At 34.8% G+C, this 25,041-nt stretch overlaps 1 protein-coding gene across 31 annotated transcripts in view; it reads left to right on the top strand.

Moving 5' to 3' along the window:
- Positions 1-25,041, top strand: part of UNC80 (unc-80 homolog, NALCN channel complex subunit) — a 230,409-nt gene that overhangs the window by 82,319 nt on the left and 123,049 nt on the right. For 23 of the 31 annotated variants that reach the window (XM_056808127.1, XM_056808117.1, XM_056808128.1 and 20 more), the window contains exons 19-23: positions 2,711-2,925; positions 3,288-3,394; positions 6,347-6,443; positions 9,749-9,921; positions 21,517-21,729. In XM_056808127.1, the coding sequence (XP_056664105.1) occupies positions 2,711-2,925; positions 3,288-3,394; positions 6,347-6,443; positions 9,749-9,921; positions 21,517-21,729 (805 nt within the window). The remainder of the gene's footprint in view (positions 1-2,710; positions 2,926-3,287; positions 3,395-6,346; positions 6,444-9,748; positions 9,922-21,516; positions 21,730-25,041) is intronic. The other 8 variants (XM_056808118.1, XM_056808124.1, XM_056808110.1 and 5 more) reach the window with 1 other exon arrangement.

The raw sequence follows: 25,041 nt of genomic DNA, 5'->3' as shown, positions 1-25,041 counted from the left end.
CTTTCTCCATATTTTTATAGTACTTTTTGTTAATAGGAGAGAATTTGTCACTTTATCACACATCAAATAAATGAGAAAAGGAATGTAAAAACACTTTGAGCTGAAAGTTGTGGGTCATTTGGGAGGACTATGTTTTTACTAGTGCAGGAATACTTGAAAAGATTTGCTCTATGGATGAGTCTATTGAATGATGAAGTACTAGTAGCCAGTGGAGTGAAGGGGCTACATTATCTTCCTTGTGAATGAACATAGCTTCCCTTCTTTTCCAACTGGGGTTCATACCCAATGTCTTTCCTCAGTTTCTCCACTTTTCACATTGGCAAACCTTAAATGTATCAAATAAATGTTCTCATGATATGATAAATTACTTGGTAGTTGTTAAAAAATAGAAGTAATGCTATGAAAAACTCATCATGATCCTTTCAAGCAATAATGGAAAGCCTATTTGTTATTTAACTGATTCTGTAAATATAAACCTCTCTTGATTTATTAATTTCTAATCATACTTTATATTAATCATGATGTATTTCAGCAATCTCTTAAAGCAGCATCTATTTTTACTCAAAACAGAAGACATATTGAAAGGGAAACTAAGGCATAAAGGAACAAAAACAATTTCAGGCAAATCCAAGGAAAGATATTGGACTCAGACTCACAGAAACTCAGAGGTCAAAGAGATATCAGAGACCATTTACTGATATCTATATATGAATGAGAATTTCTATAACATTTCCAACAAATATTCTTGCAGTCTTCTCTTAATATGTCAAGGCAAAAGGAAAAATAAAGCAACGTAATATTGTGCTTTCTTCCCTCACTTGGCAGCCCATTCCATTGATTTCTTCCAAAGAATTTCATCCATGGAATATTAGCTGTTCTTTCTTGGAACTCTTTGAAATGAACCTTCCCAAAATATAAAATGCATGTCAGACATATACTGACCCAACACATCCTACATGGCACAGTTTCCCAAGTTACAAAATGTCCACTCCATTTGGGAGCAAGAGCACTTGTGTGGTGATAAAGGAAGGTCTCCCTAGGGGAGTAGCATGATAGTGATGAGACCAGGGGTGAGAAGCTGGCAGCCAGGACACAGCTGACTTACTCTATCCATGGCAATAATATGGGACAAAGAGTTGGTCACTGATTCTGCGCTTTATCCATGAACAATACCTTAAGTCTACAACTGGCCATACACATGGCTCCTAACTCTCTCCTGTAGGTCCTATAGCACAAAGCCTCAGTGCCCTGTATTATTTACATCTGTACACATATCTCCTTACTTTTTCTGTTTCTTATTCTCCCTTTTTCCCTTGTTCTTTTATCCTTCTTTTTCTACAAAGGTTACATTGACTAAGTAATGCTCAAATGAATACTGGTTTTTAGGTTCTTATAGCTCTGGAATTCATTATTGATATAAAGCCATTAGACAAAGCTGACATACCACCCTATCATGATGGCAAAGCTGATAAATGGTCCCACTAGATGCTTTTTTCCCCCTTCAGAGAGCTTATTCATACACTGATCAGAATCTTATGAATTCTCTGAAGGTAAGAAAATGCATGTGACATTAATATTTTATATGATCCTGCTGAGGAACTCATTTCTACAAACTAGCATAGGTTCATTTTAGAATCAAAAAATAAAACTTGGGGTTAACAAATAAGAATTCAACGGTCACATATCACTGGTAAGCTTTGGGGAGATGAAATTGGATTTTATATAAGTTTCAGTGTGAAAAAATAAATCTTTTACATAGCACCTAGGAAAGATTCCAAATCTTGTCTCCAAGGGCTGCAAGAAAATTTTAAATTATTGTTTAAAATCTTATAAACACTGACTTTATCAATTGTTTTTGGTTCGTGTTGATTTCCATACACTACTTCAGCCTCTCATTTTCCCACATTGGAAATTTTACTCCCTAAGCTTGGTAATAACTGTTATCAGAATGAAATGTCTCTGCTACTATCTCACAGGCATTAAAACACTTGTCAAATGAAGCACATATATATATACATATATATTTTTTAATAAGTAAAAGCAAATATATGAGGACTCATCCATTTGACAATGTGATAATGGCTCTAAGTATCTTTGGGAGAAACCAATACAGTGGTATGCTGGTAAATGTTTAACAACCAGCTCTCTATGCGGGGTTTTTTTTTAAGTGCATGTACTTTTAGATTTAATCTGCATCATTTTTTATCCATCACTTTCTTAAATCTAGGCAATCCGCAAACAATAAATCTAACTCTGATTTGTAGCATTTGTCAATTTCTGAGGTGTAAATGCTAATGCTAAAAATTTAATAATAATCTCTCAGGAGTCGGTTCAAGCTGGAGAGTATATCGGATTACAGCTTTTGAGAAAGGCACTGTGATCTAGTGGAAAGGGTTATGCTGGGAGCAAAGAAACCTTGATTGAAATCCCATCTCAAACTAACCAGCAGTATGACGCTTAGCAAGTTATTTAACTTTTCTTTGTCTCTGAGTTTTAATAAATTTCTAACTCCCTTCTAGTTCTAAGATCTCTTATTTCACTCTTCCACACACTATGGTGCTTCTGTGTTCATAAAATATAGTTATATAAAATTATATATGAGATAACACACCTTGGCAAGTTTAGGGAAAAGATGAAAAGGAAGGTAATTTTGTATAAGTGTAGAAAGTGATATCTGCTGGTATTGATCCTAGATTTTATTTACTCACAGTGATGAACAGATGCAAGGGGCAAACCTAGGACGCAAAGATTTCTGGCGCAAGATGTTCAAATCTCAGAGTGCAGCAAGTGACACCAGCAGCCAGTCAGAGCAGGACACTTCAGAGTGTACCACCGCTCACTCTGGAACAACCACCGATAGGCGATCGCGGTCACGGTCCCGAAGGATTTCACTCCGAAAGAAACTTAAACTCCCCATAGGTAAAAGTAGGTCTATTTATTTATTTGTTTATTATTTATTTTGTATGTTGGCACTATAAAGGGGGCTAGGAATTCCACCCTATCAAATGAAATAATATTGCTAATTCATCCTGTCAATCAATCAAAAAACTATTTAGTTATCTACTATGTTTCTAGGCAGTGTCCTAGGCAGTGGACATAATCATCCTATTTTGAGCCCAACCTGCATATTTTCATCCCAGATAGATAGCTTGAATAATTTCTCAACATTCATACTCTTTCCTATTGTGATACTTTCCCTATTGCAAGGATATATATGCTAGAATTCTTGCTTGACTGAGTTTGGAGAAAATACCAAACTCTGTTAATAGACTTTGTTTATTAAATAGGAAACTGGTTAAAGCGATCATCTCTCTCGGGTCTAGCTGATGGTGTGGAAGATCTCTTGGACATTAGCTCAGTTGATCGTCTGTCTTTCATCAGGCAAAGCTCAAAGGTAAAATACTATCACTTGTTGGGAAAGCAGCATAAACTAATAAAACTTTCAGCATTGGAGATACCATAAGATCATAGACTCAGAACAAGCAAGTACCTTAAAAAACATCAAATACAAATTTCCCATTTTATAGATGAGAAAAAGTGAGCACAACTAGTAAACATGAAAGCCAAAATTTGAATGTAAGCCTGCCTTACTTAAAATATAGCATTCTGCCCATGACAACTCTCCAGGAGTTCACTTAAACATGATTAAAGATTCCTTTAAAGTAAATAAATTTGGAGAAGATCAAAGAAAAGCAATGAAACTGATACCATCTATAAAAATTTACTTTAGAGGTAGCTAGTTGGCACAGTAGATAGAACTCTGTGTTAGTTCAAATTCTGCCTCAGATTTACTAGCTTTGTGACCTAAAACAAATCCCTTCACTTCTTTCAACCTCAGTTTACTCATCTGTAAAATGGGAGGCTCAGATGTTCTAGCCACATCTATGATCATGGCTTGATAGATTGGTAGAACAAATGTTAGAGGATCAGAATTCCAAACTTATTCTTGATGCTAATTTGATCATGAGCAAGTTCTTTAGTGTCTCTGGTCCTTAGTAATTCCCAAAGTGAGATGAAAGAGTACTAAATAAAGGGTTAAAGGTACTGAGTTCAGAATTCAACTCTGGGGTTGAGAGATGGAGTGTCTTGTGTGAGGAACAACAAGAAGACCATTATCACTGGTCTGTAGATTTGATAGGAGAGAACAAGGTATAAGAAGATTGGAAAAGTGGGAAAGGTCCAGCTTGGAAAGACCTGGTCCCTCTGTAAGATGAAGTTGAACTTGATAATGGACTCTGTGGCTCTTTCCAGTTCTAGATTTAATAAACACTGAACAAATGCCTGTTATGTGCCAGGGTTGTACTAAGACTTGTTATACAAAAAGAAGTAAAAGACAATCCATGCCCTTATGGAGTTTCCAATCTAATGAGAAGACAACATGTAAACAAATATATACAAAGCAAGCTATCTCTAGAATAACTAGGAAATAATCAACAGAGGGAAGGGGCTAGAATTAAGGGGGTTTGGGAAAGGGTTCTTGGAAGGGGGGATTTTAGTGGGGACCTAAAGTGATCTAGGGAGGTCCATCATCAGAGTGGAAGAGGGAGAACATTTCAGGCATGGGGGAAGTCAGAAAAAAATTCCCAGGGCTGAGATAAACTATCTTCTTGATAAACCCACATAAATAATCAGCATTTCTATATAGTTCTAACAAAACTCAGCAGCAAGAGTTAGAAAGAGAAATTCCATTTAAAATCACCCTAGACAATATAAAATACTTAGGAATCTATCTGCCAAGACAAACACAGGAATTATATGAACACAACTACAAAACACTCTCCACACAATTAAGATTAGATCTAAACAATTGGAAACATATTAGTTGCTCCTGGGTAGGATGAGTTAATATAATAAAAATGGCAATCCTACCCAAATTAATTTACTTATTCAGTGCCATACCTATCAAGCTACCAAAAAACTTTTTAATAAAATCTGTCTCTGGTGTGGAGGATCTTTTCCTTCACTTGGAGTCCTTTTTTATTGTTTTTTTTTCCCAATAAATCAACAAGCATTTATTAAGGACCTTCTATATGCCAGGCAATGTTAGTTTCTAGGGATTTTAATTTTGCTTGGTTTTTTTTATTCCAAACCTACTATCCCTAAGTCAAAAGGAGTCTTCATATGAACAAATGAAGTTTTCAATTAATCATCATAAAAGCAGAATCTTTATATCATATAATAATGTGGATAAGACTAATTTCAGAAAGGAAAAGTAGTTTAGTAGATAGAAAGCTGGCCTGAAAGTCAAAAAGTAATTTTTGGGGGACAGCTGGGTAGCTCAGTGGATTGAGAGCCAAGCTTAGAGATGGGAAGTCCTAGGTTCAAATATGACCTCAGACACTTCCCACCTGTGTGACCCTGGGCAAGTCACTTGACCCCCATTGTCTAGCCCTTACCACTCTTCTGTCTTGGAGCCAATACACAATATTGACTCCAAGACGGAAGTTAAGGGTTTAAAAAAAAATAATTTTTTTTTCTGGTCTTGCCTCTGACATATTGGCTATATAAGCCACGGGAAATCACTTAAACTTTTAGCCCCTCAGGTGATTCTCTAAGTTTATAAATGGCCAAACAGTTATTGCTCTCCATTGGTGAATGGAATTTTCTCACTGTTGCTCCCTACACTGATGAAATCACACCTCTGAAGAAAATTTTAATAAGAGAATAAAAAAATAAAAATGGATGAGGGGTGGGGGAATTTTTGTTTCTATGACCTATTCTGATATCTTTTCATATTATTTATTTTTTAAAAATGTATTTTACTGCTCTTATTATTCCTGCTTTGTAACTTTGAAGTAAAAAAAAAATCTGAGAACCATTGGGCCAAGAAGAACTATGCTTTATTTAATTCTCAGAACAAGAAACAGATAAACATAGTACAGTATTTAAAAATTAATTCGTTTTAAAAACTAGCCTTTCTGAGAGAATTATCTGATTCTATTTGGCCCTCTTTAGCATCCGATGTTTTATTTGAAGTTGTTTATGTAAAGGAAGACCATGGGGTTTGTTTTTTGTTTTGTTTTTTTGCTGATGACTGTGCATTGAGGCTCCCTTGAGTCACATGCTAGGAAAAGAACATCATCATTTTTCACCAAATTATTTTTACAATGCTTCATTGTCAAAAATCCAATCTGTTCTCTGGCTATTCTAACATTTATTTTGCAATATTGTTATCAGCATGTGAGAATATACTACAATAATTAACCCAGCTTTTTTAGATGAATCCCAAAGCACTCAAAATCAATTTATGTGTTAAAAAAATTTTTCATGGCAAGGAGTAGTCATACCAGAACATGTTTCCATCTAATTTAGCCTTATTTCTTAGACCAATTTTCTGTTTTCTCAGGTTAAGTTCACCAGTGCAGTGAAACTATCTGAAGGAGGCCCAGGAAGTGGGATGGAGAATGGAAGAGATGATGAAGAGAATTTCTTCAAACGACTTGGTAAATGACATGTAACCATTAGAAATCTATCTAGGCTACATCACACTGAAAAAGAAATTATGGTTCCATTGAAAAATCTATTCCCATCTCTCCTTTTGTTTTCCTTTCTTTTTCTGCTTACCTACCTTCCTTTCTCTCCATTACTGCTTTTTTCTCTTGTTTTATTTTCCTTTATATCATTCCTATTTGTTGTCTTCCTTTCCCATGCCATTTTTCTTTCTGATTTGTTATAACGATCATACCATAATACCAGTCCAATCTTAAGCATCACTTGATTTAACTTTCCATAGAGAGATAATAGATGATAAATATAAGTATGTATATATTTTACATATGAATACATATGTGTGTTTTAACAATTTCCCTGACAACTTTTTACCCAGCCTCTGTTTGAATAATTTTTAGAGTTAGAAAGCTTATTACTTGACAGGGCAATCTGTCCCTTGATAATTGTTGTTGTTGTTCAGTCATTTCAATTGTGTCTGACATTCTACAACCACATTTGGAGTTTTCTTGGTCAAAATACCGGAATGTCTTGCCATTTACTTCTCCAACTCATTTTACAGAGGAGAATACTGAGGCAAACAGTTTTAAATAATCTGGTAGATGTCTGAGATCAGATTTTAGTTTGGAAGACTCACCTTCCTGACTTCAGACCCAGCACTTTATTTATTCACTGTGCTACCCACCTGTCCAGCCTTGATTATGACTATAATATTCCTCCCTGTCACTTTGGCCAATTCTACCCTTTATTTGTATTCTAAAGCTATAGAGAATAACTGCTGTTTCTCCCACAAGGCAAACTTTGAAATGCTTCAAGACAATTATCTTCTCCTTTTTTTCTTCTGTTGTCTGATCTAAAAATGCCCAGATGCTTCAACTTTTCTTCATATGAGAGGATTTCTATTGTTATTGTTATTCTGATAGGTCTCTGGATTTATCATGTTTATATAATATTCAAAATGTAGCATCATCAGAATGAAATCTAGTGGGACTATTACTTCCTATGCTCTCTGCATATGTGAATATATACATATATGTATACATATGTATATGCATTTGTACACATATTCTTTGGCTGATGGGCTGTATTGTTCTGGAGAGGTGGAGTAGAGGGAAGGAAGGAAGAAAAGGGCAAAAGCTTTTATGTACTGCCTACCATGTGCTAGACGTGCTAAAAACATTTTTACAAATATTAAGACATTTGATCAAAATGCTATTTCATAACATTCATATACTATAGTTTGTTCAATTGTTGCCAAGCTAATCAATAATTATTTTTTACCAGTTGGTTTCGCTATAACTAAAAATGTCACTGGCAACTTCCTCACATATAGGACCATTTTCTGTTTTTTACCTCCATGGCGTATATGATCAGGAGAGGAACATTGAAAGAGTATGACTAGTTTAGTGACATCTCATAATTTTTCACATTGGTATCCAGAAGTTCAACTAAATTATTAGGGCTCTACCAAGAGTTTATTTGTTTGCCTATCTTCCTAAAGCCCATTCAACATCGATTTCCATTTTTATACTCTTTTTCAAACTGGTAGCATTATGCTAGAGCATGACTGTAATAACTTTTGTCACTGGCATACCACAATTGAACTGACGCTCCAGTTATTTTTAGACAAACTACTATCCAGTAACTCCTCCCTCCTACTGAATTTTAGAAGTTGGGTTTTTTAGCCTAAGTATAAACTCTATATTAATCCCTTCTAGTTTCATCTTTTTGGTTTCAGCACAATTCTTTTTGAATCCTTACCTTGGTTTCCAGTGTGTTGGATATCCTCCTCTGCTTTGTGTTCTCTTTAAGTTTTTGTTTGTATTCCATCTGTCCCTTTATCCAAGTCATTGAGAAAAATTATTAAGCAGCACAGAACCAAACATAGGGAGATGATCAAGGCATTCTGCCAAACACCTAGTTCCAAGTTGACTTTCAACCATTAATGGCTATTCAATTTGTTAGCCATTCATTCAATATTGGTCACATAAATCAATTCTCATCTAACCCTCATCTCTCCAATATTTCACACCAAAGTAACCTGAAACTTTATCAAAATCTTTGTTGAAATCTAGAGAAACTGGACAGCATTCTCTAGATGTTCTGGATATTAGCTTTTTAGAAAAAAAGAGAGGATTGAGGTTTGCAAAGCATTTTATATTCTTTTAATTGATATATCATTTTAAAAATATTTTATTTGTTCCATTAAAAATTGAAAAGATTAACAGTCACTTTTTAAAATTTTGAGTTCCAAATTCTCTCCATCATCTGTTTCTGATAAAGTTAAAATAACTATTCAGTATTTGATTTTCTAGATGTCCACTAATATTTCTTCTTAGCAGTATTTTCTAGAATTTTGCTAAAAGTTTAAATCAATATCAATAGTTTAAAGTTTTTACTTTCCAATCCCTTTCCTTTTTTAGAAATCAAGACAATATCTGCCCTGAACTCATCAAAATCACACACTAGCTTCCTTATATCTTTACTTATCTTGGACATCAACTGACTACTAGTCAGTTTTATTCTGTCCTTTTCAGTTCGAAGAATATTCTTTCTTAATGAAAACAGAAGAAGAAGAATTAAATGGCATTTTTTCTTTATAACCATCTCTTAATCTTATCTCATCACCCCCTAACGATTGTCCTGTCTCTTTGATCTTCTTTCTCAAAGTAAAACATCAACAACCCTTTTAAAATTATATTTAGCTTTCCTGAGCAGTCAAAACTCATGCTTAACTTAACATACTTAACATTCCTAATACTGTTCTTTCCCCATTATCTGCTTTTGCTTCTGTTTTCCACATGTGGCTTTTAAAAATCTAAGTTAGTAGAGTAATTTCCTGTGCATCCACATCAATCTCTTCAAAACGTTTCCACTTTTCCTAGTTATTACAATTGATTCTCTTTGTTTCATGAGAATTCCATTCTTAAAAGTCCTCATCATCTGACCTCTCTGCTAGAATTTTCATCCTTTAGGATTTTACCTGTATTCTGAGCCTCAGATCATGCAATATGGTCCATATTTTAATATATGCTGTCCTTATATATTTTAAACTGAAACCACATTTTTTAGCTACCAGATTCACTGACTATCTGCAGTCTCAATGAATAAGTGTATTCAGGTCTTCACTTAACACATATTAGGTGCTTAATAAATATTTATTGATTGATATTTGTCAAATATTGATTTAGATTGGGAGAGAGGAAATTGGAATGGGGATGAGTGAAAAAAATTATTTTCAAAGTTCTTCTAAATCTGTGCTCTAATTCTCTCTCCCACTTGATGTTGTCTGCCTCTTCAGGTTGCCACAGCTTTGATGACCATCTGAGCTCCAACCAGGAAGGGGCAAAATATAAGAATGTGGTGAATCTGGGAGCAATTAGGCAAGGCATGAAGAGATTTCAGTTTCTGCTGAACTGCTGCGAACCAGGTACTATTCCTGATGCCTCCATCCTGGCAGCTGCCCTCGATCTGGTAAGTCATTTGAAGGTTCTGCCTAATGCTTTCCTCATTTTCCAAGTGACACTGTCAAGTGAGATAAGCACAAATAGTGAAACTCAAAGCTTTCTCTCCATGTCAAAGCAAAGAGTGGGCAACCTGGGTCCCAAATGGAAAGAGTTCAGTTTAGGTAAATATTTCCATATGTGACTCAAGTTCAGTTTCCAAATCCTTCTATGTACCTTCTACTTTTAAAACTACTAAGAATGGTGATTTATTGATATATCCCATAATAACACTAGATAAGAAATTTTAAAACATGAGGAGAGAGCTTTTCTGGCAACTTTCATATTTATTCAAACTAAAGCATTTGAAGACTTTATTAACAAACCAAGATCTTCAAATACAGTTTTAATTCTGTACTTTTACAGATCCTAGTTCATGAGATGGCATAGGGCTAAGAGATTATAAAGTTTATCTCCCCCTCCCATTTTACAGAGAAGGAAAGTGAGGCTCTGAGATGTTAAATAAGGTCATAGTCACACAGTCAGTAAGTAACAGAGCAAGTTATTTGAATCCAGGTCTTCTGATACTAAATTTAATACTTTTCCCACTTTGTTAGATTAAATTCCTGCCTGGGGTGTAAATTAAAATGGATTTAAAAGGTCTTAGAACCATCCTAGATTCCATGTCATGTCTTAGAAATCATCCACCCCTTATAACGTAATTCATTTAAATTGTTTTAGTGTATTTGCAGCTTCATAGAGCTAATTCTTATGTTAGGCAAAAGTCTTTTGCAGTGTGTAAAAATAGAATTTCACCCTCCAAAGATCCTAAATGTTAAATGTATTTTTTTTTATCATATAAGATGTTTAACTGTCAACCATAAAATGACAGAATTTCTGAATTGGAAAACACCCCAAATACCATTCAGTCTAAACTCTCATTTTACAAAGAATTCCCCTCTACAACTTTCTAAATATTGGCTTGGCTAGCCTTCACATAAACACTCCTGGTGTGCCTCCAGAGGCAGCCCATCTTGCTGACATCAAATCCAAGTAAGCCTCTGCAACTTCCATCCACCACTTTTGGTGGCTCTTTGTAACTTCCATCCTTTGGTTTCTTTGTAATGTGCATTACAAATCTAATACTTCATCCACATAGTAGTCCTTCAAGTACTTGAAGACAGCTATGTTCCTCTCCCTAACATTTCACTAAACAAAATATGATCAGTTCCTTCAATACATTTTCCTACGGCATGGTTTCTAGTCCTTCCACCATCAAGGTTGCCCTTTTCTGCTTCAGTCCTTTCCCTGCCCAGGGTTGAGGACAATATCTCAGATATAGTCTGATCAGGGCAGATTTATTTTTTATTTGAAAGGAAATATTTTAAAGAATTTTTTCTTTTAAAGAAATAAAGAAAATAGTTTATTTCTAAGAAAATATTTTCAAGAAAACTTTTGGTTTTTTGAAGATATTTTAAATGTTCATAATTATTTCTTTAAAGTATGCTATAGTAAATTAAAAATTCAAAATCATAAATTTGGAAAAGTCCTTGAAATATCTACTCTATCATTTCAACTTCAGGATGAATTAAAGTTAGACAATATGAGAGTGATTTGTATGTCTCCTTTTTTAAAATTTTTTTCATGAGAGAAAAATAGATATCAAAGATTCATTTTCTAGACCTTGGGATAACTACAGGTAGGTTCTAATCCTGAACTCAGACCAGTGATACTGGTGATGGCATAGACATGGCAGAACTAAACTGGAGCATGAGGCTGGACCAAGTGACAAGCACTAAGTAAGATCCTAATAGCAAAACCCAGGACACCAAATTAGAGCAGGAAAGGAAACAGGCTTGATCTTCCTAGATTATGAATTTGTGGATCTTTCTCTTTCTCCTACTGCAAAGCAGATTGGTCCCAGAGATTAGGCTAAACCAAAGGTAGGGATTTTACATCCACAGACCCTAAGGAAGTTATGTGGCTCATTTATTCTCTGATTGACTTAAGTAAAATCTATTTAATCTCTTGGCTTTTAAGACAGTTGAAGATGACGAAAAACCTCAAAACATGATTCATTTAAGAAGTATGGAATAACTGAATCCCCGAGCAAAAATACAAGTATATTGATGAATTATTGGCTCATTAATTAGATTTTAACTCTGATTTTTTCAATTATTGTTTGACATCCAAAGTTGAATTAATCAAATTGATTGAGTGAATATAATTACAGTTTTGAGTCTTTTTTTAACCTTTACATTCTATCTTAGAATCAATACTATATATATATTTTTTAAATATCCCAGAAATTTATTGAATGTTTTGCTTGAATACACTGAATGTAGAAAGACAGATTTTTTGCTTTTGGTGCTCCTGGTAAATTTCAAAGAGGCACTAATACTATGTATTGGTTCTAAGGCAGAAGAGTGGTAAGGACTAGGCAATGGGGATTAAGTAACTTGTCCAGGGTCACACAGCTAGGAAGTGTCTGAGATCACATTTGAACCCAAGACCTCCTGTCTGGACCTGGTTTTCAATCCACTGAACCACCCAGCTGCCCCTTAGTCTCTCGTTTTACACAAATATTTTTTATGAGGCAAAAGCTTCCAAATCCCTATTTATCTTTCAACAAAGAAGGTCCTATGTATTTATTTCATATATACGTATATATATTATATAATACAAATGTTGAGAATCCATTCAAAATGGGCTTAATAACCACATGCCTGTGGCTCTAAGGCATAAAGATTCTGGAATCTGTTGTTTGCTAAAATGCTTTATTTAATATTATGCAGTTGTTCCCTGTAACTCAGTCCAAAGGTCTGGACTTGAGTAATCATAAAACTGTTCTTTGCATTTGTTTTAAATCTAAAGCTTAACCACAGTCTTTTAGTTAAAGAAAATAATTTTCATTATTTTATATTTTTAAAAACACCAATGACATTTTGCCATCTTAGTCATATAATCTAAATGAATTTTTTGTTTTTTAGGGGAAAAGTTCCTAATACACTTATTAAAAGTACTATCTAATAACAATTACAGAAACATATAAATATGTACGGACTTCTGGAATGTTCAAAATTTATGCAAATGAAAGACAATTTATTTTAAATGTGTCCCCTCACATTGTTGCTATGACAACTGGCAAAAATTAGGGGCAATCAGCTCCAGTTTCAGGTCCACCCAGTCTCTATTAACATTTTTTTAAATAAAAAGTTAACAAGAACTGAATGTTACTTCTTTTAAAGATATTTGACATTTTTGAAAGGGCTTTCATTCCTTTCCAAAGCTTTATGTGTATAAACAAAGCAAAGACAATTATACAAACAGTCAAGTAACAGTATGAATAACAGTTCATTTAAAATATATATTTTAAGCTTGAAAAATCCACTCAATATTCTGGTAGGAAATCTGAGTATTTTTCTTATTTAAAAAAATGAGGAAACTGAGACCCAGAGAGTAGAGTTCTTTGCCAGGGTTCATATTCCTAATAAACGTCAGAAGCAATACTTATTCTAAGACCAGCATGCTTTTTACTAGATCGGACTGAAAAAATGCATCATGTTCGGAATAGTCACCACAGACTCTTTCCAGAGATAATCTCTGTCAACTAAAATATTGCTTCTGACCATAACTACTCTACGAATGGACAGAGGGAAAAGAACTCTGTCAGATGCCTGACATTTCATTTAGGAAAGAACTTAATACAGGTGAAGCAGTAAATATGGAATTACAAATTCCTGCATTGTAGTAGGCTTGGAGTCGGTGCATAGCCAGAAACACATCTCTTGTTTACTGTCAGTGACTTAAAGTCAGTTAGCATGCTGTATTCATTAAAAGTGTAGCCTGCTACATTAGGATGTATTATATTATTTTAGTTAGGAGGTCAAAAAGATCCATGTAACTGCCTAATGTGTGACATAAAAGATTAGATTCTACATAATAGTATCTGTCCACCACTATATTCTGGCAGGAAAGGATCAATTAGTGGCTATTTTTTACATTGTAAATTTAGATACTCTCCTTCAAAACATAAAAAATGGGGTTTGTGCCATAACTTCCAGCTGACAACAATACTCACCAGGACTTCCTAGCAAAATAAAATGAGAATCCAATTATTTCACCATTTTCTGCTTTAAAATACTGCTGAAGATCTAATCTTTTGGTTTTAAAAAGAAAGATTTTCATTTCAGCCGGTTCATGCTGGTTAATTTCCCTTTGGAGATCAAAAGTTGAAAAACAGATGATAAGAAAGGAATAGTGATGTCCCTCTCTGATTTTGCCACAAATTGAAGGTCAAATAGAAATCCTCAAAAACTTCTCCCAATTAACTTTATTTGATTTGAAATATGTAAAGAAATAAAGTGGAAATTTGTTCTGATTCTGTGGGGTGGGGTTGGAGGCTAGAAGTAACACCTGCCTTTGAAGATAACTTTGTCATGGTCATCATACATTTACTATACATATTACATTTGAAAAGAATAGGGTTTGACTCACTGTAAAATAATAGGCTATTAAAAACAGATTCTACTGCACATTTCACATAGCACTTTTACAAAAAGTACATGCTGCCAAAATGAACTGATTTCCCAATAACCTACTCCAAATAGCTTGAAAATTACTTTTTTAAATTAAGTTTAAAATCAATTGATCTCTTTAAAAATGAATCTAAGTTAATAAGATCTACTTAAACAATAGTCTAGTGAAAGCGTAGATGAATTTCCTTGTCATTGAATTAAGGTTTAATATTGTTAATTTCATGAAAGACTTAATTATTTTATGAGGAAATAAAGCACGTCAAGTAATTATTTATCTACAAACTTATAAGAACTGAATCTTTCCTACTTGGAGTGGGTTACTGGGGACCCTAACAACAACTTCAGTAGAATCCCCCTTTCTCCACTAGCCTTGAAGAGTATACAAAGCTCCTTCTGAGTTTATTATCTACAACTTATTAATTACACCCTCACTATGAAGTTATTATATCTTCTAGTTAAAAAGAAATTTTGTATTCTGATTTATTTACCAAGGAATCTTCCCAATGCACTTTCCCTTAGTTTTCTTGTCCTATATCCACATAATATGTGATTGGGGTTGAAATTAGAGAGTCCCAGATCCCCTAATATCAAGGAGGTAGTTTTCTACCAATTACTCCAGATCCTTCCAAGATTGAATACATTTGGAAAAAAGCAACTGTAACATTTTCCTCCCCAGCTCAGACTGAGGGAAAATAACATGTTTCTGTGAAAGCCAAAGTTCCAGGTCATTTCAGAACTGTTATTATTTGGTCTTTGAATTGCATAGAAAGCTTTTCCCAAGCAATTGAAATTGCCAGTTTCTCGCTGGGCTGATGAGGACTGATGAGGCTTCTGTGGTTCAGCCTGCTCCAATCTGACCGTGTCAACATGGCCTCAGAAAATAGAGCTAACTGTGGATACAGTTGGATGAGGAGCTGCATAATGCACAGAAATGCCTGGTCCAGCCAGATTGAAGAAGACCACAGATGTGACTAAAATGAATCTAAACTTGAAATGGTTTGGCCAAGGTCTGTACTCTCTGTTCATTGAATTGAAAGGGCACTTCGTTCTCTGGGGCAATCAGTGCCTTTCACGAAACTAAAATTCCTCCTAAGATTCAGTAAATTTTTCTTAGGGTAAGAATAAAGTTTTTTTTCTTAAGCAGCATCTGCAAGGCAATATGAACATTATCTCCCATTCATCAGCTGATGTTGAAAAAATTGAGAAATGAAAGTGGAAAGCAATAAAGAGGAAGGCTTGAAATTTGAAGCCCTCTGGTTGTAAATGTTATCGGGTAAAGAGCTGTATGGCATAATGACATTTTCAGATACCTGAAAATTCAACAAGATAATTTTAACGATGGAGGTCATCCCCTGTATTTTCACACATTAAGTTTTTTTTCTTTGGTATCATGGGAATTGTGAATCATTCATTGTTGGAATACAAGCATTCAGGTGGCATCAGTTCAATAAAAGGAGAAGGTAAATGAAATGTCTTCTGAAGAGTAGTTTTTAAAATATGGCTACTCTTATTTCAAAATAATAAGAAGAATTCTTTTTGGGAGTGCCAGTACAATAGAATTTTTGCTTTGGTGTTTAGTTTTAATTTTCATTGTAGTAACCTGTGGTTCTTTTCAGCTATGCAACATTCGCCTGATTCATTTTCTCTCCATTTGTGATGTGTTTCTCTGTGATGTCAATTCATCCCTGTCCATTCTGTCATATCTCCATCTTTCTCTTGCTGCTTCTTCAGATTGCACTGCGCGTTAAGAGGTAAGATCTATCAAAGGAGGTGAAAGTGACATATTTAAGTCCAGGAAGAATCCTCTCTCCAGGGAGTTCCATTTTTCTGCCTGAAAATCAGCACTTTAGCACAACTTTTTGTGAGAATCTTATAAAGACATTAGTTCTGTCTTATTCTCAAGTGTCTTGTTCCCTTCTCTGCACATGTTGAGTTTTGAATCAATGTTATGGAACAACCACTGTTCCACTAGTCCACACATCAGAGAACTTTTTTGGCACTTTGATTGACTCTCTCCATCTTCTGTAAAGTCATATACACACTGCAAAAGCAAGGGAAACATTTATTAAGATCGAACATGATTTCATTGACTATATGACTCCAGGCCCTATCACAGTATCATAGCAACACAGAGTTAAACCTGAAAGGGGCTTTAAAAGTCATTCAATCCAAGTCTTTCCTTTTACAGATGAAGAACTAAGATTCAGAGAGATTAAGTATATTGCCCAACATTACACAGGTAGCAAATGGCAGAGCTGAGATTTGAACTTTTCCTTCCATACACACTGCCTTATTCTTGAGATAATGTATGTAAAAAAACTTTGCAAATCTTAAAGCACTATTTAAATATTTTCAAATTTTGCCCAGTTTGTCTACACAGATTAAATTAGTCAACTAGATATATCTACCCATTACAAAATATATTGGGATCAAGTACTGTGTCATTAAGGGCATATGGTGGAGCTGAAATAGAAAGTAGTCTCTATTCAAACAGTAACCTTGGATCAGAACTTCCCCAGGTCCAATTAGTAACAATGCCTGATTTTTACTCTGTGAAATGCCTAAGAATTAAGAGCTGGTATTATTGCTAACAACTTGAATGCAACATCCTCACTCTTTTCTTGTAGTAGACACTATTTTGGAAAGTAATTCTTTTGAAGAGTGGTTTTTCTTGATGGGACGAAGTAATCAGCATCTACTAACTTTCTGAGACTCAAAGCTATGGTCCATCCATTAAGCCCTTAAATTCCTCACCTTGTTACTTTTGTTTTGTCATCTGAGAATTAAGAGAAAGTAAAAAGTAGAATCATTTTTACATGGATTTGGATTAGGGTAGAAGAGTCTTCTCATTAATCTTAGAAGTCAAAACATACCTCTCTTAATAATCTCCTCCTACATTCACATGAATCATCTTCTCAGGTCTCCAGTCATCATGCATTAAATCAGGATCCCCAGATGTTGAAAGTATGTCACAATATGCCACATTAGAAATAAACATGACTTTCATTGTCCTTCAAACTACACTATTTTTAAAACCCTTACCTTCCATTTTGAAATCAGTTCTATGCATTGGTTCCAAAGCAGAAGAGCAAAGAGAGCTAGGCAACGGCTATTAAGTGATTTGCCCAGAAGTGTCTGAGGCCAGATTGGAACCTAGGATCTCCCATCTCTAGGGCTGGTTCTCAACCCACTGAGCCACCCATCTGCCCCAAACTAGCATTTTTTAAGCCAGCTTTTCAAGGAAGCAGACCGGTTACACCCAATTTAGAAGTCTCTCAGCCTGCTAGTCAAATATGCATAGGATTTATCAATCAAATATCTAGAGCTGGAAGAGTCCCCAGAAGCTATAAAATCCAATATCCCTCTTTTTCCAGTTGAGAAAACTAAGACATAGGGAAGTTAAGGGACTTGCTGAAGGTCACACAAATAGTAGGTATCACAGATAGAACTTAAACATAAGTATTCAATGCTATTTCCATTACACCATTCTGCTTCTCATTTTATATAGTTGTGTTCATGTCCCATACCTATTAATAGGTATACTTCCTCATGAGATCAATGTTTGTCGATGTGAAATCATCATCATATTCTTCAAGTCAGTTCCTAAAATTTTTCATAAGCCTCATACATATAATATAGTTGGTGACAGATTTTTAGGACCAATGTTTGTTTGCTCTATTTGTGTATAGTGAGTAATGTATAGAAGTATACTTTGATCCAATAAAGAACATTTCTAGGCATTATAGGAAATAGTCACTGAGAAAATTTTGAAGAAACCTTCCTCAAATGAACCAGTGTGACAAATTCCAAACAATCAATACAAATAATACAAAAAATAATTTATTTCTGTTTAAATAACTTTAATTTTTTAAAAGCCAGAAAAAACATTCACAAAGGATCAGCAGGCATTAATCACAATTTCCTGGAGGTTTCTGAGCAAGCTTTGCCAAGAGACCAGGCATGTCCTCAGGCAGCATCATAAGGAATAGAGTTCTTGACTACACCTTTGTCCCCACACCTACCTTCACCTGGAAATGCCCTAGAATTTTATCTGTCATTCTGTATAGATCTAAAATGATCCTTTTGCATATGCTCAGCACATTTATTGATTGATTGATGAGGCTGATGGTCCATCACTGGACTGTAGAGATCAGAAAGAGTTTAGATGGGCTTCTACAGTAATTCAGTCATTTGACTCAATTAGGCAGGCGATATCAATAGAGTCATGCTCTAATTACTCTTCTTGTGGTAAAGAATGGGAGAAGTCCTGGTCTACTCTACCTTGAAAATCTTAAGGAATTCTTTAAGTAAATGATGCATGAAGGAAATAGAAAGATGGAAAGCTACTAATAGAAAGTTGTAAGGGAAATGAATAGTGATAAACTAAATTTTAACTTTGAATTGTTTAACAGCAATGAAAGCAAAGAAAAAGAAAGCATTGGAGCACCCCAAATGTTCAAATGGAGTGCCCAAAAATGTAATACAGTAATAATAAATGAAAAAGGGAAATGTATTGAGATTGCTATAGCATGATACTAAGATGTTGATAAACATCAGAAGGGATAATACAAGGTATAAGAAAGAAATTAAGATAACCAATGAAGAAGAAAACAGAGAAGGAAAAGGTCAGAACAATGGTTGAAAATGAATATCTTCAATAGGAAGCAAGGGGGAAAGGTAAGAAGGAAGGAAGGAAGGAAGGAAGGAAGGAAGGAAGGAAGGAAGGAAGGAAGGAAGGAAGGAAGGAAGGAAGGAAGGAAGGAAGGAAGGAAGGAAGGAAGGAAGGAAGGAAAGAAGGTTTTTTAAAATACCTGTCCCAATAATTGTATATAAAAAATAAATCATAGTCTTGAAATTGAAGAGCTGTGCTTAGTTGTCTATTTTATATGTCTATTAATGTATTCTAATTCTACATATAGCCTAGTAAATATTTCATATTAAAATGGTTCCTGAAGATAATACAAATCAATCATTATTGAATTCATTGGATAGGGAGAGAAAGAACAACATGATGGATCTGGGATTCTGTTTCAAATCATTGCCAAAATAAAGAGAAAGATTAAACCACATCCACTATATCAGTGGTTCTCAACCTTTCTAATGCCGTGACCCCGCAATACAGTTCCTCATGTTGCAGTGACCCCAAACCAAAAAATCATTTTGGTGGCTACTTCAAAACTGTAATTTTGCTACAGTTATGATTTGGAATGTAAATACCTGATATGCATTATGTATTCTCATTGCTAGAAATTGAGAGGTTGAGAACTGCTGTACTATATAGTATAAATAAATATTACTCACACTTAACTCTCTTCTCTTAGATCTTTTATTTAATTCCCTATGGACCCATCCAGTATGACAATATATTATTGCTAATAACTAAATTGAGATAGTAACTTACAAATCACTGATATTTTGTTTTTTAATGAAAGTAGCTGACAGTATAAAATGTTTATAAGAGTTGTATTAAATAGTAGTTTGTTAGTTTTCATTGCCTTCAAATAATACCTCATTTTTTTAATTACTGTGGTTTGTAGCGAAAAAACTTAAGATCTCATCCTTAGAAGGATTATAATGTCTTTGGTTCTAAGTTCACATTTAAGCTCTTGGAACCTCAACATTCTAGGAATCCTATCTATATCCTTCCTCACCTATAGCCTGCTTTTCAAAAACATCTCAACAGTAGTTGTTGGAGAGGTTAGAGGAAATATTTCACGTGTTCTCCAAAATGTTTCTTATGAATCAATTGGATAGTTTCCTTTTTTAATACACTTAAAAGTTAATGCCTACTTTTTTCATGTTCTTCATATAGAATAATGAAAATGGATCAATTTACTCCAAGACTATGTGTTCTATTTTGTGACTAGTCAGAAGGTATCTTGTGTTATAAGCTGGTAGTAATGTTATGATAATGAGGAGGAGGAAGAAGAGGATAATAGTATTTAGAGCATATAATTAAAAATATTTGTTTATAAGTTAATATAATTTATAGCAATAATAATTGTATTTACATTTATTTTAAACTTTGCAAAGTGCTTTTCATACATTATTTCATTTGCAATTCATAATAGAACTGTGTATACAGGAACTTTTGCTCCCATTTTGTAGGTGAGAAAACTAAGACAGAGAAATAAAGTTGTTAGACCTGGGTCACATAGCTATCAAGTGTCAAATACCAGATTTGGAACCCACAACTTTTAAACTCTAAATCAAATCCAGTCTCCAATTCCACATGCTGTTTGTCATGATATCAATGGCCACATCCTCCTGTTAAAATAACAAAAACAATAATAATACCTTACATCTGTGTAGGGTTCAACAATTTATAAAGCATTTCATCATACACAGTCTCATTTGACCCTCAAAACTCTGTGGGGGTAGACTGAGCAAGTTTTAAAAAACTTTTTTTTTCCTATAGACCATTTCACAGATGACTAAACTAAGTCTCAGAGGCCATGTAGACAAACTGAATAATATGCTTCAGTGGAAGGTAGCCAAGATCTTCTCTTTAGTGGGACAGTATGAATTTTATTTTTTGTTCTCTTCATACAAGTAGAATTTGAGGGAAACCAAATGGTCAAGAATTCTATTAAAATAAAGGCTTAAAGGACTAGAAATAGTTTGCCTGCTTCATAATAAGGATCATTCTTCCTCCACATATTCAGTGAAACCCCGCACTCTCCCACATACCTTGGTTTGCATGCCAAAGCATGACACAGCTGCCCCCTGAATGTACAAAAGTGGGTGGTGGGTGGTGGGTGTGGAAAATTTTGATGAGCTAATTGTGAAATCAATGAGCTCAAAAGCAAAAAAACTTGCTTGAATTTTTATTCTTCTTGATCCAAAGTTCTTAAGCCTCTGGACCACATGCCACCACATTAGACGGAGACCATTTTGGAAGTCCAATATGAGAAAAATGAAAAAAAGTATGGAGGTATAAACAAGCAGATTAAAACAGTTATTTGTTCACTCTGAGGTCTTCACAAAATTACCATTTCCCAAATGACACATTTATTTCCTACTTGAGCAACTGCCAGGTCTTTGCTTTAATCGTATCTAATTTCCCTTTTCCCTCCCATTCAAACCAGGAAGCTCCAGTGGTGGCCAGAGCAGCGCTGTTCCTGGAGTGTGCTCGCTTTGTTCACCGTTGCAATCGTGGAAATTGGCCTGAGTGGATGAAGGGACACCATGTAAACATCACCAAGAAAGGTCTCTCCCGGGGCCGATCACCCATTGTGGGCAACAAGCGGAATCAAAAGTTACAGTGGAATGCAGCCAAACTCTTCTACCAATGGGGAGATGTGAGCCACAGTTGTTTCTTATCTTGTAAAATCTGAGTGAAATCAATTAGCAAAGACTTTTCATAGAATAGGGTACTGATCATTTTAAAATATCTTCTCTAATCATTGAAATATAAATTAAAAAGAAAAGTGGGGGGCAGGGGGGATTACAGTGGTCTTTGAATTCATTCTGTGAGAATGGGTATGGTATCACAAAAAGAACTTGGATGATTGAGATCCAAATTTCAGGTTACCATTCATTCTGGTTTAGAAATCCAGGTCGGTTTCTATCTGTACAATTATTTCTCCCAGTACGAAAGGACAAGAGAATTAAGGCCAACATTATAAGCAAGCCTTACAATTAACTAATGAAACATGTTCTTCTTGAGGCTCAGTTTCCCCTCCCTTGAAACAGAAATAATAATGCCTGCCTTGCCTCTTTCTGACAGCATTTTTGCAAAGATTGTACTTCTAATTCAGAGGTAGAAAAGACCCCAAAGTCCATCTAGTCTGACCTTCTCACTTTACACATAAGAAAACAGGCCCAAAGAAAATCAGTGGCTTGTCCAAGATCATATAGGCATTATCAGAGGTAGGATTAAAATCCAAATCCTCTCACTCCATGGCCATTGCTCATCATTACACCCCCATCTAAGAGCCTGGTATGCCCCTATACTATTCCAATAGATAGATCAGATCCCTGAAAATGTATCCTTTTTTAAACAATTAACTGGAATAAAATACCTAACTTCCAATCGTAATTCAATCTAGCATGTCTATTAATGTATGCAAGAACTTAGAAGGGTCTTCTTTTTTTTTTTCTAATTGAGTCCTGCCAAGAAAAGCCAACTAGATATAAGATTTTAAGGCTTGTGCTAGCTACGTATGCTTGTGTATATGTGTATGTGAATTCATATTTAGAATTAAAGTAACTATTTTTGTGCTCTTAAAAGCAAGTCATCTAGATTGATAAAAATGGTATATTTTATACATTTGTTATTTAAAAAAAGTTTCTAGTTCTGATATTGAGAGAAAAGACTGCTACCTGCCTGATAGGATAACTGCAGATAACTTTGTTTTTATCTAAGAAAGCTAATATTTGCATTTATGTGACTCAAACTAGATGGGGATGAGATAAACCTGAAGCATTCCTGGAGGCATGGAAGTGCTAATGGATGTATTACTTCCATTCTCATATCTGAACTGATATAATGTGAATTGGAGGCAGTGAGGCCTAGTGAAAGGAATAGTAGGCAAAGCACGGGGGTTGGCATGTCTGCTTCCTTATTTGCATAATGAAGACATAACTCATCATTTTTCTGTCCATTGTCCCCATCCAAGTCTTTGAGGAGCAAAAAACCTTTTTAAAGGTTAGATAGAAAAATAAATCAAATATATATATATATATATATATATATATATATATATATATACATGTATATATAACCAATTCTCTAGAGCACTGTGAGGTTATCTCTCAGAAGGATGGTATCATGTTCCTATGGAAGCAGTGGAATGGTGAAAAGGGTTTAGGATTTAGAGAATCTGGTTCAAATGCTGGCTTTGCTACTCACTACCTGTTTGGCCAAACTCTCATGGCTTCGTCTCATTCATAAAATGAAAGGAATGGCCTAGAAATCAGGGACTTCTTAACCTTGAGATTGTGAACTTGAATTTTTCTTTTTTGACATTTTGATGACTTTTGATCATTTTATTTCAATTTAATTCCTTTCCTTTGCATCTAAAAATATTATTCTGAGAAGGGGCCCATCAGCTTCATTATACTGCCATAAGGGTGCATGACACCAAAGAGGTTAAGAATTTCTAAACTAGAAAATCTTGAAAAGCCCTTGCAGCTTGAAATCTTTTGATTCTATGAAGTGAATTAAAGTCTTCCAAAGCACTGTGTGTGTATTCTCTTACTATATGATGGCCAGCAATAATTCTTTATTCATTAAGGGTACCTGCTCTAGAGTTTCTAAGGTATAGCTATTCCCGTTTTTTACCTGAGAATACCTGGGCTCTAATAATTTAAACTAAATAGTTGATCCTGGTGAAGGTAATTTAAACCTAATGATTAAACTTTATTTAAACATGAATAATGGAGAGAAATAAGGATATTACTGGATAAAGATCATTACCTTTTAGAACTGTAAGGATCCATGGGCTTTTCTCCGAATATCTTTTTTTTTTAAATAAAAGGCAAATGTTCATTTCTCTTTTTATAAGTAACTTAATACCCCAAATAGAAAAGAATTAGAAATTCTTAGGTAAAAATTAGGTACCTGTCACTGACTGATTATAAAATCTCCTCATCTAAACAAGTGCTTTCCTTTAACTCCAGAGAAAGTCTGTGACCTTTCTATTAACTCCAGGCTGCCCCAAGCCCTTTTCATAACTCCTGGCCCAACCTGTTCCTTGAAGCTCTTGGTATAATAAATTCTGATATTTCTCTAAACCTATTACTCTGTGAACACTAACTAAACTTGCCTGCTCCCCACCAAGTTGGTCATTGGTCTATGGTCCAGAACTCCAAGTTCTCTCTTAGGATTATCATAAGGAGAAAAGGAAAGAGTTGTGTATAAGCTTTTGGAAAGTGAAAAATTTCTGTAAATATATGATTACTGTTGAGGTGCGGAGACTAGACCTGTGAAATTATTAGTATAAAGAACTTTTTGGTTGAGGATTCCTACTAATGCACAAAGGGCACCTTCTCTGCAATTTATGATCTTAAAGAGTTGCTAAGAGTACCAAGACATCAAATGATTTGTCAGAGGTAGTATTGGAACCTGGACCATCTAGAAGCTACAGCTATTCTCTGTCCACTCACCCTGTGGCCTCTCAGTAGCTTCTAAATGAACAAGTTGTTTCAAAAACTATTCAGAAATCCTCAGTGGATTGTGGTCCTTCCTTGCCTTCTCACTAAAGCATGCATGAGTAATGGCCCTTTGTTATTGTTGTTTGGTCATTTCAGTTGTGTCTTTTTGTGGCCCCAGTTGGGTTTTCTTGACAAAGGTAATGGAGTGGTTTGCCATTTCCCTCTCCAGCTCATTTTAAAGATGAAGAAACTGAGACCAACAGGGTTAAATAACTTGCCCGAGTCATATAGCTTTCAAGTATCTGTTATATTTGAACTCATTTTCCCAACTCCAGGCCCAACTTGTATCCCTTAGCAATACAAAATGTTTTAGAAAAACCCAGTGATTCTGTACCTCTCTCCACTCCAAAAGTCAGTGAGGATATTCAGTCATCCTCCTCACTTGGGAGTTTTAACAGATGGGAATCAAGCATTGTAGCTATGCAGTTCCTCCCACTGGGATTATGTTGTGTGTT

This window comes from Monodelphis domestica, chromosome 8, assembly GCF_027887165.1.
Source record: "Monodelphis domestica isolate mMonDom1 chromosome 8, mMonDom1.pri, whole genome shotgun sequence".
Taxonomy (NCBI): domain Eukaryota; kingdom Metazoa; phylum Chordata; class Mammalia; order Didelphimorphia; family Didelphidae; genus Monodelphis; species Monodelphis domestica.
The sequence above is the reverse complement of the archived record's forward strand: the minus strand, read 5'-3'. Positions and strand labels throughout refer to the sequence as shown.